At 36.1% G+C, this 20,098-nt stretch overlaps 1 protein-coding gene across 3 annotated transcripts in view; it reads right to left on the bottom strand.

The window, feature by feature from the left end:
* ARHGAP42 (Rho GTPase activating protein 42) overlaps window positions 1-20,098 on the bottom strand; it is a 282,644-nt gene that overhangs the window by 52,210 nt on the left and 210,336 nt on the right. For all 3 annotated transcript variants that reach the window (XM_082845548.1, XM_082845547.1, XM_082845549.1), the window contains 4 exons: window positions 10,948-11,052; window positions 8,850-8,979; window positions 2,466-2,566; window positions 426-535 (listed from right to left, as the gene is read on the bottom strand). In XM_082845548.1, the coding sequence (XP_082701674.1) occupies window positions 426-535; window positions 2,466-2,566; window positions 8,850-8,979; window positions 10,948-11,052 (446 nt within the window). The remainder of the gene's footprint in view (window positions 1-425; window positions 536-2,465; window positions 2,567-8,849; window positions 8,980-10,947; window positions 11,053-20,098) is intronic.

Genomic DNA, 20,098 nt, shown 5'->3' on the forward strand with positions numbered 1-20,098 from the left:
TAAAGAAAGCTTATGGAATTTGCAGTTGTGTCTTATTATTCGTTGGGAACAAGGTCACTAGATTTCAAAACCATACAAAAAGGCTGACCCAGGAGCCATGAACAATGCCATCAGGTTTCTTCATTTTGATGGGGACCTCAGTCCACAATATGCACTTTCCCCTAAGGCAGTCATCTTTACTGATTTTCCAGATTCTTCTCTGAGTGATGTTACCCTTTGGTAGCTCTCTGTGTCTGATTTACTTTTTTGAAAGCATCATACAATACTTATTTGTTGAAGAAACAAGTGAAAGAATGAAATAAACATATATATTGTCTTTAAAAAAGAGACTAAAAAACAAGCACTTTATGCTGTTTCATATTTACATCTATACATAGAAACAAATAATTTATATTATTAAAAAATGTAAAGTGAAAAGTTCAAACCTTTCGACTACTTCTATGTCAAAGCAGAATCGTTTATCAATTGAATCTGTCTTTCGTCGGATACAGGATTTTAATTTAAACATTTCTGGTGAGCTAGTAACAAGGCCATTCTGAAATAAGAAGTGGAGCACATTACTGACATGATGACAAGGTGAAATGAAATATATTAAATACACCACCTAAAGTTTCCATATTAAAGTGACAACTTAGAGTACAGTTTATGTATAAAGATAATAATCACACTCCGTTTCTATAAATACAAAGACTTCTGCCTAATGTTAACTGCCCAACTGTAATACACCAAACCATTTATTAATAAATTAATCACATATACATGTTTTATTCAAAGAATTCTCTGACATGCCTGTCTAGTACCCTTCAACATATTTACTTATAATGTTAAATTATACTATAATATGTGTGTGTGCGTGTGTGTGTGTTTGTATTGGAGCCACAGAGTATTAAATGATAGCTGGCTCAAAACCTCAAGAGAGCTACCAAGGGTTTCCCTGGTGGCGCAGTGGTTGAGAGTCCGCCTGCCGATGCAGGGGACGTGGGTTTGTGCCCCGGTCCGGGAAGATCCCACATGCCGCGGAGCGGCTAGGCCCGTGAGCCATGGCCGCTGAGCCTGTGCGTCCAGAGCCCATGCTCCAGAGCGGGAGGGGCCACAACAGTGAGAGGCCTGTGTACGGCAAAAAAAAAAAAAAAAAGAGCTACCAAAATATTAAAGTTCTAGTAGATACTTGCTATAATGCTATTACTATCATGCATACCACGTGATTCCCCTGCTGGTAACCAACTAGTAGTCTGCTGCTAAAACTAAACTAAACCTCTTTTGACAGGATCCAACATAGGCTCAATTCATAATTCTCTTCTATACCTGAAATGCCAGTCAATTTTAAGGGGAATATTTACCTAATGCCTGGTTAATTCTATTGTTTCTGGTTGCAAATCTCTCTTATTAATAGAACTCTAGCTTGGTCTATTTATTATTAGCTCACTCACTGTCACATAAACTGACTTTTGGGCAATATCATTTCTTATGAAACTTTTAGAGTAGAAACTAGGCATGATTATAGCATTAATAACTTCTTGTGAGGGTAGCAGTCTAAGGTTTCTTTTTCTCTGGTATGTTCTCCTTTATTTTATGTCTCTTACTTTGAATTATTAGACTCTAATGAATGCCCAAGCACAATAAGTTTCAGCTGATGTATTTGAGTATGTGTCTAAGTTAGATCAACATTTACCTCTGCCATGATCTACACCACAAATTAGCTGAATAAGTCACTTACTTTCTATTGTCTTTATTTTTTAATCAGGTAAAATGAGGCTAGCCTAAATAATCTTTAGGATAACTCCCAGCTCTAGGATTCTTAGATGACGGTTCAATTATTTAATTCATAGGTCCAACTGTTTGCCATATTCATATCTTAACTCACAAAAAGAGTGTACACTACATGCAATAAAGGCGTTGTATTCTGTAGCACTTCCGCATATAAGGTACACTTTGTTCTGTACTGTTCACTACCCATGCGAGACATTCAGTGACTGATTTACTTTAGGGGTAAATAAGCACTGATTGATTTCTTCTGAGAAACTTTGTTGGCCAGCATTTCAGTAAGTAGTACACAGTGCAGAAAAGGAAGTGGCATGCAGGGGCAAACCCGGGCTCCCACAAGAGACCACCTGGAAGAAAGATGCAGACGCCGTGAGCCTGGACCAGCCACTGACAGTCTCTATGGGCTGCTGGCCAACCAACAACGCAAACAACTCTGCTGCCAGGGATAGGAGATGACACCTACCAAGGTGTCCCTACATTTAATATAACTGCTTATAAACATTCCATAGCCAAAATAAAAGAAAAATCCTGGCCACTCTTTATAAGTCTTCAAGGTCACTAAAGCAAGAGAAAAATTTTTGACTTTTCAATTTTTAAAAATTGTGAGCATGTTTATTAGAAAAATAAGCACATATGATTTTTGTTTGTTTTGCTTCCATTACTTAAATAACAAGTTCAATTAAAAAACAAAAACAACTCACCATTTTCCCACTGGATTTCATTTCTGAAACACTCATTGTAAATGTTTTACTTCCCTTATCATATGTACAATAGTGTTTAATCCATGTAAAACCAAGCGGTCCTAGTGTAAGGAAACAGATTACAGATTACAGATTGTTAATAAATGATCTGTATCTAAGTTTGTACAGTTTTCGATGCTATGAAACACAACTGAGTATTTCCATAGACCATGCAAGTTGGGAATGCTTACTGTGAGTGAGAAAGGCTAGTCTGGAGCAAGAGTGGTGTAGGGTAGAGTGTCTTGCAGCCAAACAACTTGGCTTTATTTACAGTACCGACACTCACTCTGTAAACTCAAGAGTTACTTCAGATCTGAACTTCAGTTATCTCATCTGTAAAAGTGGTATACTTGCATCCCGTAGAGGTAGGAAGAATGAGAAATGACAGTCTGAGGTACTATAACAGGTCTCCTTACTTCTATCTTTGTCCTCTATTTTTGAAACTGCCAGAAATACCCTGCTAAAAATTTAGCCAGGTCATTTCACCCCTTTGTTCAAAACTCTCCAGTCGTTTCCCACATTACCCCAGATAAAAACCAAAGGCCCCACATGATCTGGCTCCTCAGTGTTGATCTCACTGCCTTTTGCCTCATATACTCTACTCCAGCTACACTGGCCCCCTTGCTGATCTCAGCACTCAGTGAATGCATTTCTACCCCAGAGTATTTGCACTTAACTGGACTACTTTTCCTTCAGATAGCTGCATGACAATGTCACTTCTTTCAGGCCTTTTACTAAATGCCACCTTTATAAAATGGCCTTTTTGGTAGAGATAGCTAACATCACAACACCCTCACCTTGATATTTCTTATGTCTCTTTCTTGTTTTAACTTTATTTCTTCACTTTACCACTGATATGACTAACATTTTACTAATTCACCCAATTTATTGTCTGTCTCCATCACTAAGGCTCTATGAGAACAGGAACAAGTGATGTCCTGCTGACTAGTATATTCTTAATCCTTAGAACAGGGCCAGACATACAGTTGTTCCTCAATAAAGATTTGTTAAGTGAAAGAAGGAATGAATCACTCATCTTTCTCTAAGATTTTACTGACCATAGAGTTATTTCCTCTTAACACTAACCTGAAAAAAGTGAATTCAAATTACTCTTTAAAAGGAAAATAATTTCTACCATTTATATTAAAAGCTGTATATGTAAACTGCTCACTTTCTTTTTCCCCATAAACACAATCCTGCTGTGGTGTGCAACCCTTTCCCACAGTGTGCCACTTAATCATCCAGTAGTCTTAAAAACTGTTTAATGCTGCTTCACCAGGGCACAGGGATGCACCATAAGTTCAATTTTTTCATGACCCGGGTAGAAAACCTTCAGCTTTTCTTCAGGGAAGCCAATTATCCTGCACCCAAATGCCGTAGAGGGCTGAGAGGGTTGAAAATGGAGTTTGTTTCCTATAGCTTCTTCATGTAGGGTCCCATTTGGCGTAACACCTGGATCTCTCTAGCAACAATTATGTACAATGTTATTGCTGGCTTGGTTTTACAACCATATATCCAAAAGCAAGAAACTGAATTGTAGAAATGCACCACTTGAGAAAAGTGTTTCATGAGCCATTTGAATTTTTTTTCTATAATAGTAGTGCCCTTGGTGTCATGTTTAGCTTTAACCACTCCAGATTTTAAAATTATGGGGTGCAGCTATATACTTGATAATCACAAAGGATTACTACAATTAACTTCAATTCTGTTTTGGGACCATTTCACACTATAATACTTAACAATACTTGTTGATAACTCTGTTACATGTGGCGTAAAACACTTACAGGCTTAGAGCTGATTAGTGGAAAGTGGCTGGATAGAAATCCTTATAGTGACTTTACTACTTAGGAAGCGATTTATGAAGTAATATTAACTGTAATTTTTAAATAAAGCTGCTACAACACTCTGATGACATTTTAGACCCAAGGTGTTTTTTCCTGCCTCCATCTTAAGTTCAGAACCTCATGCATTCAATCTTCAAGTGTGCTGCACACACATGCTGCTTTCTTTAAAGTTGCCTGGCACCAGGCCAGGGCAGACATTCTTAGGCAAGCAATTCTGAAGTCCCTAAAAAAAGTCTGGGTAAATAGAATTTATTATAGCTCTAAAGTTGCGAAACAAAACAAGTTTTTACCCAGTGATCATCTGAGGTTGCTGAGATGATGTCTGTGGAATGGGAAGGAATTAATATTCACTGAATACCTACTAAGTGCCAACATTTTATCTAGGAACCTTTAAAGTCAGACATTATAAAGTACATTTTACATAAAAGAAAATAAAGCTTAAGAGCTGCAGATGGTGCTACTTTCTTCATCAATAGGACATGTGATTGGAGTTGTTCTTTTCAGAGGAATGATATTTTTCAGGAGTTGTCTTAAGAATTAAATGAGACAAATATAAATTACACAGAATAGTAAGGGCTCCTAGAAGCACAGTGGTATTATTATGCACCACTACTGATAACAGAGACATTTTACATACACTATCTCTAATTCCTGCAATATTATTGTGAGACAGATATAAATATCTCTCTTTTATAAATGAGGAGACTGAACTCAGAAAGTTGCCTACCCAGAATCACCCAGTTAACAGGTAGCATAAAATTCCAACATAGTTCTGTCTGACTCTGGACCCCATGCTCTTCCTGGTTAAACTGGAGTCTACTAGAACGTAATTTAATGTTTGCCTAGAGGTGGGTAACATACAAACCACATATCCAGATAAAGTGGAATGCTATGTCTAAACAGCAATAATCTGCTACCACCCCATTACATCCATCTCCATTTATCACTCAATTTACAGCTCTGATATTTACTATTGATCACTGGTTGCTAGTTGTGTGAGTTAATCCTGTGCCTTCCATTACAGAATAAACACCCTGAAGCCATATTCTTCATCTCATTTTCTGTTCCCCACAGGACTTATTCAGTGACAGCAAGAGTACAATCAATATGTCTTAGTGAACTGGTCAGATTTTCTTAATATAAATGCTTTCAAAGATTCCACGTAGAAAGGGGCTTTGAATACTTGTCCCTTATAGAAAAATAATTCCAACAGCATATAAATCCATTCATTTTTTCTTTTTAAATCCCTAGGCAAGGGGAAGAGGGGTGGATGGTAAGTGGGAATTAAAGGAGGGAGGGATTATATTGGGGCATAAGAACACTTTTGAAGGTGACGAATATGTTCATTATGTTGATTGTGGTGATGGCTTCACAGGTGCATACATATGGCAAAACTGATCAAACTGTACTTTTTAAATATGTGCAATTTGATGCATGCCAAGTTTACCTCGCTAAAGCTATAAAAATAACACAGGTAGATATAGAGAAAAATGGAGATGGAAGCTGCCGTGGGAGCAGGAAGCCAACATCATAAGAGAGGATGCTAAAAAGAGAGGAGCCCAACTGTGAGAGCCTTGAATGCCATGCACGGCCAGGGCCATCACAGGAGAGGCACAACTAAGCAAGCACTGCAGGGAGCTGCTGGAAGCTCTCTGAGAATGGACTGAGCTGGACAAGCCTGGAGGTGAAAAGAGAACAGTTAGGAGGTCACTGCAAGACTGTGGAGATGGAGAGAAGGTGTGGGTTCAAAGTTAATCGACAAGATAAATGGACAGACTTGGTCCCAGGCTACAGAGAGACACTAGAGTTGAAGATTTACCTGAGTTTTGTAGCCTAAGAGTAGATGTTATCATTTAGAGGGACAGGAACTCTCAGAAAAAAAGGTCAGTGCCACAAAGGGCTTTATGATCAGTTCAGCCTGACTCAGAGGAGAAGTCACGTATCTTAGAACAAAAGATACCAACATCAGACAGGTGCATAAAACACTGCATTTTGTCCACCCATCCAGCCCTGAAATTATTAAAGGAACTATGCTTTTATTTTTATTTTTTAAAACATCTTTATTGGAGTATAATTGCTTTACAATGGTGTGTTAGTTTCTGCTTTATAACAAAGTGAATTAGTTATACACATACATATGTCCCCATATTTCTTCCCTCTTGCATCTCCCTCCCTCCCACCCTCCCTATCCCACCCCTCTAGGTGGTCACAAAGCACTGAGCTGATCTCCCCGTGCTATGCGGCTACTTCCCACTAGCTATCTATTTTACGTTTGGTAGTGTATATATGTCCATGCCACTCTCTCACTTTGTCCCAGCTTACCCTTCCCCCTCCCTGTATCCTCAAGTCCATTCTCTAGTAGGTCTGTGACTTTATTCCTGTCTTGCCCCTAGGTTCTCCGTGACCTTTTTTTTTTTCCCTTAGATTCCATATATATGTGTTAGCATACGGTATTTGTTTTTCTCTTTCTGACTTATTTCACTTTGTATGACAAACTCTAGGTCCATCCACCTCACTACAAATAACTCAATTTCATTTCTTTTTATGGCTGAGTAATATTCCATTGTATATATGTGCCACATCTTCTTTATCCATTCATCTGTTGATGGACACTTAGGTTGCTTCCATGTCCTGGCTATTGTAAATAGAGCTGCAATGAACATTTTGGTACATGACTCTTTTTGAATTATGGTTTTCTCAGGGTATATGCCCAGTAGTGGGATTGCTGGGTCATATGGTAGGAACTATGCTTTTAGTTTGATCCAAATGTCCAACAGCTGGGGAATGGGTAGGCAAACCACGGCACCATCCAATGGATAAACTACCAAGTAGCAATTGAACAGGGCATATTTGAAGGTTATGTACACAAGAATTTTGCTAGGTAATCCAAAGCTTTTTTGTTTAGAACAAGATATTGTATACTCACAAAGCTTTCAACAACTGTGTTAACAATGAGGGGGGGGAACCTCAAGAAATAAAGTATTATTGAGTTAAAATGAATAAAAACTCTTCAGGCAAGAGGATGGCACCTCCTCTACCAGATGCAGGTTTGAACAGGCCTCATTATCCACAAATTCTTCCACTCAGCAAAATGTGAGCTCCCCTCCAGGTGCCCTCACAGTGAGGCTCTCAAATATGGAATAATTATTCAGTATTCAAACATTTCCTTAGAGTCCTGAGTCAAATCCATATACTGTATATATGACCAAAGAATCGGTCTTTTTCAAGAAATTTTGGTAAAACCTATTTATGATATTCTAATTAGAGAATAGATAGACAGGTAATCAGATTTACCATTTTAACATCTGAAAGCAGCAGACTGGTCAAAGGTAGATAGTTACGAGAGAGGAAGTCCTGGAACCGGACCTCCTGAGCCAGCAGCCCTCTACCACCTATGTAGTAATAAATGTTTGCCAAGATAACTGGATCAAACTGTTATTCGCTTGCATATTGCTAAGGAACAAATGAGCATCACCTAGGCATGTAAAATATAAAACATGTTGGCATTTTAGTGATCATTTTGCATCATGTCCAAAAAACTTTCACAGTCAACCCAACATCTACAGCTTCCGCATCTCAAACCCTTTAACTATAATGTCTTCTAACCAAAACAACTACATTGATGTATTGTCTACGGATAGGGAGACTTGGAGCAGTGCTACTGCATGTAGTCTGTTAGTCCCAGTATGTGAGAAAAAGTACAGAAAGTCAGAATAAGCATTTCAAAACTTTCAGAGCAATTTGAGATTACTGCAAAATCCAAGCATGTAATTTTGTGTTTTACGAGGACACTAGTCCATGATGCACTGGAAATAAAAAACAACTGTTCCTTTAGCACAAACAGTAAGAGAGTGCTTTAGGGCATTCTGGTTTGAAATAGAGAGTTAATTTAGTCAGACTCGTTCCACTTTATGACAAGAAAGGACCCTAGTTATATAAGTTTGAAGGGCTTTTTATTAATTTTTGTGAGAAAAAACTTTCTTAGTGTGAGGCAATTATAGTAGTGTTCTATTGGGTCTGATGCTTATTTCCTAACATCAGGAAGTAAAGAGTGCCAGTTTGACGTTACATAATTGCCAGTTTTACTCCTGAAAACTGTCAGAGCACAGAATTAAATGAAATAATGCTGCTGAAGGGGAAAACTATTACCAAAGTCACCAAGATGATTCATCTGATAAAGGCTTTGATTTTTAATTCTCCATGAAACTTTAAATTGAGATTAGATATCACAATTAAATTCTAAACCTGAACTCGTGTTACTATATCATCATGAAAAGTGTAAGTTCCAAGTTCAATAACATACCAACTTAGAGAATTTGATGGTGCAAAGGGGAAGAACTTCCACACTTAGGTGGCAGTGGTTGGCAGAGCAGACTAAGTAGGACAAAGCTGTCAGGAATTTCAGTCTTCCTACTTGAAGGAAAAGAAACTAACCAACTCAGTTCTCACAGAAACAGAATGTTAATCATAAGAGACATTAACTTCTGTCTTTGCAACTCACGTTTCTCCTGGACATAAAGGTAGCCTTCCATCGTCCACTGGCTGGGTGGTCTGTAATCTTGACTGGCAGATTTCATCCTTTGCATCAACCGCTCTACCTCTTGTCGCGTACTTTCAAAATTATTCCTTGTCTTGAGTAAACAGAAATAACAATTTCCTTCATTGTTTTCTACCAGTTTTGAGGAACCTCCAGCCTAAAGTTTCAAAACTGCAAATGGTGCAAAGGATAACCTCGATTCTTTCAGGACTGTTCACCATATCCACAACCCTCTCCGTTGAATCCTACGCTCTAATTTTGAATTACTTTAGTGAAACTTTGCTGAATGACCTTCTGCATGTTTCTCTTTGAATTTCCGTGTGTGTGTGTGTGTGTGTGTGTGATATCCAATTTCCCACTTAACATTACCTAGGGGACAACTTATAGTTTTACAAATACATAATACTAATTAAATAGAGTTCTATATGCCATAATACCTAAGGTAAAAAGGAAGATACACAGGGACTTAATTTCTTTTGGGGGTTAAAATAAATCCACATATTTGATATATGTGGCACTTACCAAGAAAAAAGTTCATCACTTTTATTCCAAGAACTTTTCTGAAGACATATCACTTAGCTTGTTTTTCAGAAATCCTAATATAGTTATCAAGAAGTCAGTGCATAAATAAACTCATAAAAATGAACAGGTTTCCAAGTTCTAACTTCTTCTATTGTAAGAAATAGCTTATTCACATCATAGCATGTTTACTTAAGGGAAGACATAGAAACCATAAGGCTTTTCTCTATGAAAATCAATTTTGTATTCAGGCCACATTATCTCAACAATATTCATTTGGAAACATAAAAATCATCACCACCCAACTTTAAGATTTTGTTATGGCCCCTACTAAAAGACCTGAATCTCAAAGTAAGTTAATTTGCCGCTTTTCCCTTTTAAACATAAGAATCAGAATTTTTTCTAATACTTTACCTGTTTCCTGTTCTCAAATCCCAGGAATCTTACTGTAATTGCATTTAATATGGAAATAAATAATAAAATACTTTGGATTTTATAATTTTCCCTTTTAATATTTACTAAAAAAGCCCAAATGCATTCCATATTGAAAAACAATGGAATGAATTGAATGTGAAATCGATTCTGCTAGAAAATCTAGGTTAAATAAAAAGTTAAACTCGAAACACAGGTGGAATAAATCCAATCACATATTTCTCATGGGACACTCCAACTCCATATTTCTATTTGCTGAACATTTTCATAATGGCAAGAATAAGGTAAGGAGTGAAAGGCAGGCTTTTTATAGAAAATTAAGTGAAACCTTCACAAATTATTTTAGCTATAGAGTACTAGATAGGGTTTCAGAAATAACTTTTAATTTATACAAAATCCTCAACAATTAAGATTTTGTTGTCATATTTGATAAGCAGAAATGGATTGGCTAACTTTTTTTTGAAGTGTAACTGGTGTTCAGCATACATAAGTCAGAATTTGTCTAACTATGCAATCAGATATTAAAAGGATTGATTGGAGAACTTTACAAAATAAACCCTGACAGAAAGAGATAGGATGCTTGTAAATAATTCTCCCTGTAGCTTTAAAGCAGTTATTATGAATGCTTCAAACCCACATTTAAATTTATTTTTACAAAACACTAAATATCAGCTATGCAATAGTACAACTTCAGGGAGGAAAGGGACAGAGTGTGAAAGTCCACCTGTTCATTTCACAAATATAGAAATTCTGCCCTCTCAGGAAATACAACTTGCCTAAGGTCACCCAGTAAAATAATGAAAACACTAGATAAAGGCAAACGCTTCCAATGTTTCTGCACCTCAGACATTTTTATTTTTATGAAATTTGCCAGTATATATTTTTCTAACTCTAAAGAGTTAATAAGATTTACTCTTTCCTGGCATACTTTCAACCAGCAATTATAAAAAAAAAATAGTAAATTTATTAAGTGGTTTTTCTAAATGAGTGAGCTTTTTTTGTACTTAGATAAGTTTTTAAAAGATTCCAAGGTTCAATTTGGTCATAACTCAGTTGCCCTGGGATCATCTTATTCACTAAGGAGAGACAGTGAGAACAGGTATAGTCTTACATTCTGCAAGTTGAACTGCAGCTGTTGTTTATATGGTGCAAATTCCTGGGCGAGTTCATATCCCTCGTGGTAAAAAGTAAATAAACCCTGAAGGAATGACAAAAGCTGCAAAAATAAAGAGATACAAAATAAACCATGAAAACGTGTTTTTTAAAAATGATGATCAAATATAATAAATTAGAGAAATTATATTTCATTCTAATCTCTCAAGCTAACAAATTTTGAATCTCCTTACCTAAGTAGGCACTAGAATTATGGATGTGAAACAGAAGACATGGAAGTTAAATTTTTCTTTTTGGTAGACGTGATTTAATATTTAAGTCTTGTCATGGACAGGTGTCAAGTCAAGTACTCTAATCTTCCAATGCACTGACGAAATATCCAGGAGAGAATATTAATGGGGATAAAGACCAAAGGAACATAGAAGAGATTCTAACCAAAATAGGGAGGTCAAACATGTGCAGATGTGAGGAAGACTAAACCAGTAAATTAGAGATAAAAGTACCCAAGGAAAGGAATAAGGATGGCCAGATGAAATTAAGAAAAATATCACAAGGTGGCAGTACTGGTTTGGGTATTAAACAGACAACACTTAAGCAGCAGGAAGAACTCAAAACAGAGGGAAGAACTGAGCAAAAACATGGTGCTAGATAAAGATCTTTCATGTAAGAGCTAGAGCAAAATCTCCTTTAGAAAAGCACAATTTCTATGATCCTAGCCTTCTAATCCCAAATTCAGATGCGCTTATTTATGATGTTCTTATTTGTAAAGCAAGAGCAGCTCTCCATAGAGTTACAGGACACAGTTGTTTATATGAAATGTTATAACTGAAAAATAATTTACTTAAATTTTTTCATTTAATTCACTGGGATTTTATTCCACAGACATGTCCACCAATTCAATCTCATCCACAACTTCTTCCTACAATAAAGTTAGAAAATATTTTTGAGAAGTGGCTAATGTTTTTCTAATTCAAATAGCATAATATGTCTGTAAACTATTATTTTAAATTAAGGAAGAAACACAATTTGAAACCATTTTCATATGTGAATAACATCCCGTCATTTCCTCTGTCTGGGGAAGAAGGAGGATTCAGCTAAGCATCAACTGGTATGTATGTGTGTTATGATTTCCAACAGTTAAATACTGATTCTACAATGACCTAATGCTCTTCTTCCTATAACAAGTCAACTTCTTACAAAATTATGTTCGTTTTGGAAAGCATATACTTTAAAATTGGTTTTAAGTTGTTATATTTTAAAGAATTTCCTTCACTTGTTCAACAGTTCCTGATAATGTGTCAAAATGTATTGTTTGCAAATTTTAGAACTATTTTACACTGTCAATTTTACATCAATAATTATTATCAAAACTAAAATTCAATAGCTTATCCTTTACTAAAAGTATGCTATATTTGTTAAATTACCCAATAATTTAAGATATATAGTTTGCACATACTGTGGCCCAATTAAAAAGAACTGTATCTCAAAATAGGATTAAAATTACCTTTAACTGAGGCTTGGATGTGTAGATTTAGAGATTTTCAGAGACAAAATAAGAAAATACTTTTGAAGTATTTAGGCCTTCTAAATATCTGAATAATAGTTTATGAAGTTGTTGGAAGGAGTATTGTTTAATTTTTTAATGTCTATAATTAGCCCACAATTAAACTGTCTTATTAGGAACTGGATGCCATAAAAAAAAGATACTATTCTAATATCATGCTAAGTACAAAGAATCTAACTTATAAAGAAGATACTTTAAGAATATCTGCAATAAATATTCCCATGAAACACCCAATTCCCTGAGATCCATCTCCTATTGGCAATTTCTGGTAAAATTCAGATTCATTTAGTAGCAAACAAATATGTTTTAATCTCACAATGCATGCTGAGCACCCACTAGGAACAGTACAATTCTTTGGGAGGTACAGAAAAATTATATACAAAGAACCACCTATCTTTTACTTTTGTTCCACATCTACTTTGGAAGTAGCATCTGGGAAAGTTTAATAAAGGCAGCATGTATGAAGTAACTGCCTCTAGATGGTAGCAAAGTTAAATGTTTCTTAGGTTTGAATATATACTCATTCATTTCATCCTCAATAAATTCCATGATGTTAAATTAAGGAAACTTAATAGGACAGCCTGACAATCTTTAAGAATTGCATCTCCCACGTGTCATTTTCTCTGTTCAATGTGCCTGAGTGGGTGGAGTGGTGGGAAAAAGACTACTGTCTCAGCTTACCTTAAAGTAAACTTAACTTTTAAATAACAATAACAATCACTACAAACTACTAGATAGACAGATTAGGTTTTAATATTAAGAAAGGTGCTTTTATCATCACGATAAACTCATATAGCATTTCATTATTCCCAAGGGCTTTAGAATCAAATGACTTCTCCACTCCAAAAACCTGACCAAATATAAAAACTGATACTGCCTTTATAGATAATCATTTAGCAAAACCCATTACAAGTCAGTAAGGGAACAGCTATTCATAATTTCCCAGCCCATTAATCACCAGGTTTCAAGCCTTAAGGGCTCACAGTTACCAGTGATACTGTGAATAGCAAAGTGAAAAAAGGTGTCAGGGTTTAGCATGGGAGTGAGGGGCAGACCTCCGAAGCAATTTGGAGTAATTCCAGTAATTCCAGATGACTGCTGTCCAAACTGAGCAGCACTGGGATAATGAACACAGTGTGATATGGAACAAGGACAGACATATAAATCAGTGGAGGAGAACTGAGAGTCTAGAAGTAAACCCATACATCTATGGTCAACTTATTTTCCACAAGGGTGCCAAGACCATACAGTGGATAAAGAACAGTCTTTTCAACAAAGAATTTTTGGACCACTGGATAGCCACATGCAAAAGAATAGAGATGGACACCGATGTCACACCACAGACAAAAACGAATTAAAACTGGGTGAACAGAATGGTATGTGTATTATTATACAACCCAATAAGGTTGTTTTTCTTAAAAAAATAAAACAAACACTTATACACAGAGCACCACAATGTACTAAAAGAGATCAAAATCTTATACAGATGTTTACATTTGGCCACTGAAATCTCTAAGAAGATTGGAAAAGTAGGGCAAAGGCAAGGGATCAATTTTCGTCCTGTACAGGTGTCTGACCTGCAAGTTACTGCTGTAGTCTTTGCTATTCTTTACTTGGAGGAAACAGAAACATGTTAGAGGACAGCTTCAGAATGACTACAGAGTGCTTTAAGTCTACTGCATGGACACTCAGATGAGTTTATTGAATGGAAGTGAAAAAGTATCAAAATCTAACCCAATAAATGAGAAAACTGAAGAAAAAAAGGAGAGTCAAGGATGGAAAGTGGTCAGTCAACTGTGGCTTAGGGAGACAACTTTTAAAAGAGGGTGATGAAAGAAGGATGGGAGAACAAATGAATGAATGAATAGACATGCACATAGATTCAATTAATTTACAAAGCCAAAATTTTTTGAAGTCATGGCTATATACTGCCTCAGCAGTGAAGTCTCACTGGAGTTACTGAAGGTAAGAATTTCTAAGATCTCAAGGGGATGGAATTCAGATGAAGTAGCAGTAGGGGGAGGTAAAATTCTGTGGTAAAGGAACAAAACCAAGGAAGAACAGTCAGCTTATCTTTTCAACTAAATGGGAATGAAGAAGGTAATGTGGCCATTGATGTGATTAAGCCCAGCAGAAGCTACGTTTAGAACAGGCCTTTACATGATGGATTTTTTTTGGGGGGGGGGGTTGGTTAGTTTCTTTTTTTTAATTTATTTTAAAAAATTTATTGGAGTATAGTTGATTTACAATGTTGTGCTATTTTCAGGTATACAGCAAAGTGAATCAGTTATACATATACATATATCCACTCTTTTTCAGATTCTTTTCCCATATATGAAGTACAAGGGGATGAGTTAGCCAAACACATAGAATGCTTTTTTCTTACTTTCCCAAAATTCTATTCACTATCTAACTGCTATTATAAATTTCAGATGTTCAATGACAGTATCTAGAACTAAATCCAAAAACCAACACAGTTTTTATTTAAAAATATACGAGCTGAGGAGAGCTTTATTGTTTCATTTTTATAGAACAATTGCACTTAGGTTTTTCAGCAGGATACAAATGTAACCTTTAGTCCTACAGTGTTTTTCTTTTTTTTTAATGACATTATCTTATAGTCTCACTTTAATTTTCCCTAAATTAAATTTTCTACATTAAGGCTAACCAATCATATTGAAAAAGAACACAAAAGGTTTGACTTTCAAGACCCGAAAGTCTATATACTATCTGATAGTCTTTTTTAACTTAGCAAGTAGCTGGTGTTCAGTCTCAACATTATTCAAACTTTTTTAGAGAACCCACAGAGCATTTTACAGTATACTTCATGATATAATAAGTTAAAAAACTAAAGCATGTTAACTAAATTACCTGAAATTTTCTTCAGAAAATGATTTAAAATTAAATTCAGCAGAATAAGGGAAGAGGATCAAAAGCAGTGTGCTTTAGTTTATATTTAATAGTTTATTTTCATTTATCATATGAATTTTAAACATAATTCAAAAAGACTAAAATGAAGGCTAAAAAATACTCTAAAATGAAAATGTTATTATGGAATTTAGATGTATACTTTGAAGCATGTTAAAATTAAAAATGTGTTTTTGAAAAAGCTTTATCTGGCTTTGAAGCCACACTAATAAATGATTCATCAATACTGTTTTCATATCTAGTAATAACAGTCCATGTGAGAGCTCACACTAGCTGATACCTTGCTGATGTTAATAATGAACCAGGCAATTACTCTGTGCATTACCTGCATCGGTTGAGACTCATCACAATCCTGGGAACTACATACAAATTTTTATCCCTGATTGACAGATAAAAACCTGAGGCACACAGACTTTGAAAAGCGTGCCAAATTCACACAGTTATTAAGACTGAAGCCAAATTCCGTCTTATTGTCACTCAGCCATTATACTTTTCTGTCTCTACATGGAAAGTGGCCAGTCACCTGTGGCCTGGGGAGACAACTTAAAACAGGATGATGAAAGAAGGATGAAAGAACAGGTGAATGAATAGACAGGTATGTGCCCTGACTCAAGTACCTTTACCAAAGTAAAGGTCAATCTCTTACTTTCTTTTTCTAATTTTAAGGAATCAAAGTAGCTTTACAATCCAATTTTCTAGGGTCATCCATTTTATTTGGTCAGAGCAAGTATTATTTAAGAAGAACTAATTTTTGTAATCAAGTAGCCATTAAAGCAGTAGGTGGTACAAAACTGTAACTTCAGACTTGGGTTCTCGATTCCTGGTTCTCCCCCTCTTTAGGTTTGTGACCTCAGGCAACTAATAATCTTTCTGTGACTTAACTTCCTCATCTGGAAGGATAACAACCACCAATAATAAATCGGTGGTGGGGTTCATGTGGGAGAACACAGAAAACATGGGACACATAGTAGTTGCTCACAAAACATTAGTCCCAACTAAGTACGCTCAAAGGCTATAATCAAAACATACACCAACTGCAGCTGAATGAACCATAAAGGAGTTGTCATAAAAAGATTCTTTTGGTTTTCTGAACCACAAACTTTCATGTTCCATAACAGACTTCTGAGACACTGGGGTTAAACTCTCTTAGGTAGGTTGTTCATGTTCAGCTACTTCTCAAGCTTTATCTCCTAATCCCTCAAAATTCTCAGAAACTCCAGGCAACTCTGAGAAGTAGGAGGATCTTACGGTCAAGAGTCAGGAGATGATGTTTCTCTCTTGCTGATCTCTTTTCCCCCATTACAGACCTGAACTCAAATATCTTTTTGGCAAATCTCAAAGGTTGCAGCTAGGACTACCGGACAGAAATATAATGTGAACCACAAATGCAAACCAATGTGAAATTTTTAACTTTTTGGTAGTCACAAGAAATTTAAACCAAGTGAAATTTAATATTTTGATACAATGTATTCAAAAGATTATCATTTCAACATGTAATCAATATAGAAGAGGTTTTAATGATATTTCACATGCTTTTTAAAAATTTTTTTGTACTAAAGCCTTTTCAATCTAGTATCTATTTCACACCTGGAGCACATCTTAATCTACACTAGTCTCATTTCAAGGGTTTGATAGACATACACAAGTAGTTGCTACCATACTGGGTAGTACAGGTCTAAAATCAGGAGTTAGCTACCATCACTTTCTAAATAAAATATGATAGATAAACAGAGGGGGAAAAAGGCCATTAAAATCATAAAGCTAATGGAGAACTGAGTTTAAAAAGCTGGTTTTCTGTATACTTCAAAAATAATTTATAAAAAATATATAAATGCCCCCTCTTTTTCCCTTGTATTAGACCTAGATTCTCCTTAGAATAATGACACTGTAGGAACATCTATTCCTAATATCATCTGAATATTCTGTAGAAGTTTTATTGTAAGTACAAATTGACCCTTAAACAATTTGGGAATTAAGGACGCCTACACACACACACACACACACACACACACACACACACACACACACAACCTTTGCAACTCTATATATAACTTTACAGTCCTGCCTTGGTACGTTCTGCATCTTCAGACTCAACCAACCAGCAGATTGTGTAGTACTGCGGTATTTACTGAAAAACATCCAAATATAAGTGGGATCCACAAAGTTAAGCTCATGTTGTTCAAAGATCAACTATCGTAGGATCTTGACATTAATTGAAACAATGTAAAATTATCTCAAATGATCATCAGAAAGTAAGAATATTATTTAATGGGAATCACCAGGACTATTTATATTTTCTACTTGATATCATACAATCTGTATGAGATTAGTTGCATCCCTAAAGTATTTTGCTTTACTCTAATGCTTATTTGTTAAATAAATCTCAGCTAAACTGGCATAGACTGCTTCATTTCTGCAGTATAAAACTTTATGCAACTGGAATTGGATTTCTGCAGAAAAAACCCTGCAAAGATATTAAAGTATCCTCATGTTCTTTTATGTTTATAGCTCCTCCAGGCTTTGTTTTTGAAATTTTGAAAGCTTTTTTCCTGCAAATTGATTTGTAAATGTATAACCTAAAGAGCAACATGCCCATGTTCTATCGCTCCCGTTTCTATTCTTCTCAACATTGGGGTGGAAATTAAGTAAAACCCTGTGGATGAGACTCTGCGGCTGGAAATGAGAAGGAGACTAAACTGACAGTCCTATTTGGTTTGGCCAGACATTCTAATAGGAAAAATCCAGCAGCCAGGAAAATATTTTGGAAGAAGGACAAATTTAACATTGACCTTGATTGTGGTGTCACCAGAAAGGCATGCGTTACAGAAGACTTATCATCAGACCGTCCCAGTTCGGGATACAGTAGAGGGAGAGAAGAAAACACATTTCAGTTGAAGGAAAATTTCCATTTCTCTTCCTATATTATCACAGGAATTCATAAATTCTTATCATTCCTTCTGTGACCTATGAGCAAACAATTTTACAACCTTTTCTTTATATAACTGGTGTCATCTTACAGAATGGTCTAGTTCACTGTTCCCAGACAGGATGGGCTATAAAAGAGGCTCAGATGGGGAAATAGGCTACCTGCATACCTCTCCAGAGAGAGAGAGGCACTACAGATGTAAAAGGATAATTCCAGGTGCGAGGAAGAACCGCAGAGAAGATGAGCACAGTATCTGAAGGGAATGGGAACAGGTAATGAAGGAGTATGAAGGAAAACCATCAGAATTAATGGGGGCATTCTAACAAAGAGCTAAAATTCAGAAATTCCAAGAGGCAGGCCATAAGAAGGAAGTTTGCCAGCAAGGAGAGCGGCTTCAAAAACCATGATAGACTTCAGAGGCAGAACTTATTACTCCATGAGAAGGGGAGTAGGAATTTTAAGCATTAGTCATCTTCATTGACTAGGGCTTATTAGGCTGACCAGTTGTCCATGAACCCCAGATGAGTTTCGGAGAGCCCTCCCAAAATTTTTAATCAGATCCTCAAAGCATCTGCTAAATAAGAGGTTATCAATTCACCCTAAGGGGTTTAAGGACTTAGCTCTTTGGCAAACAGAACTTGGAGTCAAGGCTGTCATCCCAAACACAGGGTTAAAGTTAAATCCCTGAGCCTGTGGTGTGGCCTCTGGTTCCTTAAATCCTTCTAGCTGAAGGGCTCGCCTTAGAAACTTGCCAAGTGTCCAGCAGAAAGCCAGGTGGCTATGGCTGAAGGGAGAGGAGTGAAGCAGAGGTGCTGGGAGCCAGGCAGGGGCTGATGACTCTTCCCAGACTCTGCCTTGTCTCAGTTTCTCATCATCTTTAGGGAATCACTGATGGGCTTTCATCAGGAAATAAAATTTTCAAATATATTTTGAAACGGATCTTCCCTTCTCCATGTCACCTCCACTAAAATAGGAATAGGGTATTTTATTTCCCATTATAAATAGATATTTTATAAACTGACCTAGGAAGAAAAGTATGGCTTAAATTATATATTTGATTGCTTACATATTTTATGATTGCTACTCCATCATCACATGGGAACTGAGCACTATCTTGGCTATAGAACTCACCCTTATTCATCATAGATGATACCTCATGAAGATGCCTACTCAGGCAATATTGTAACATATTAGGGTATTACTTGGGAAAAAAATGCTAAGAAAATGAAGCAAGCTTATAAAGACCAGCCACCTGTTCTTTTTCTGTAATGCAGTTTACATTAGGGAATCCATTACTTTTTACACTGACTTAGGAAAATAAATGACTTCACTGGAAAGTCAGGCAGGTCCCCACCTTGCAAGGAAGCAGGGTGGAACAAAGGAAGAAATACAGCCTTACCTATTCTCCCTTCAACTAAAGGTTTGGTAAATGGGTCACTTTAGTGGTGAGGTATATTCCCTTAGGTATATGTAATATACATGCCTTAAGTTTTAATTTTAGGTTTCTTAAATCAATAGGCTATTCTTAGAGCAGTTTTAGGTTTATAGAAAAACTGAGCAGAAATTATAGAATTCATAATATGTATGTAATAGATAACTAATAAGAGTCTGCTGTATAAAAAATAAATAAATAAAATAAAATTTAAGAATTCAAAAAAAAAAGAAATTATAGAGTTCACATACACACTCTTGGCCCCTACCCACACAGAGTTCCAATTATTAACATCTTGC

Source organism: Leucopleurus acutus, assembly GCF_964270905.1.
Source record: "Leucopleurus acutus genome assembly, chromosome: 8".
Classification (NCBI taxonomy): domain Eukaryota; kingdom Metazoa; phylum Chordata; class Mammalia; order Artiodactyla; family Delphinidae; genus Leucopleurus; species Leucopleurus acutus.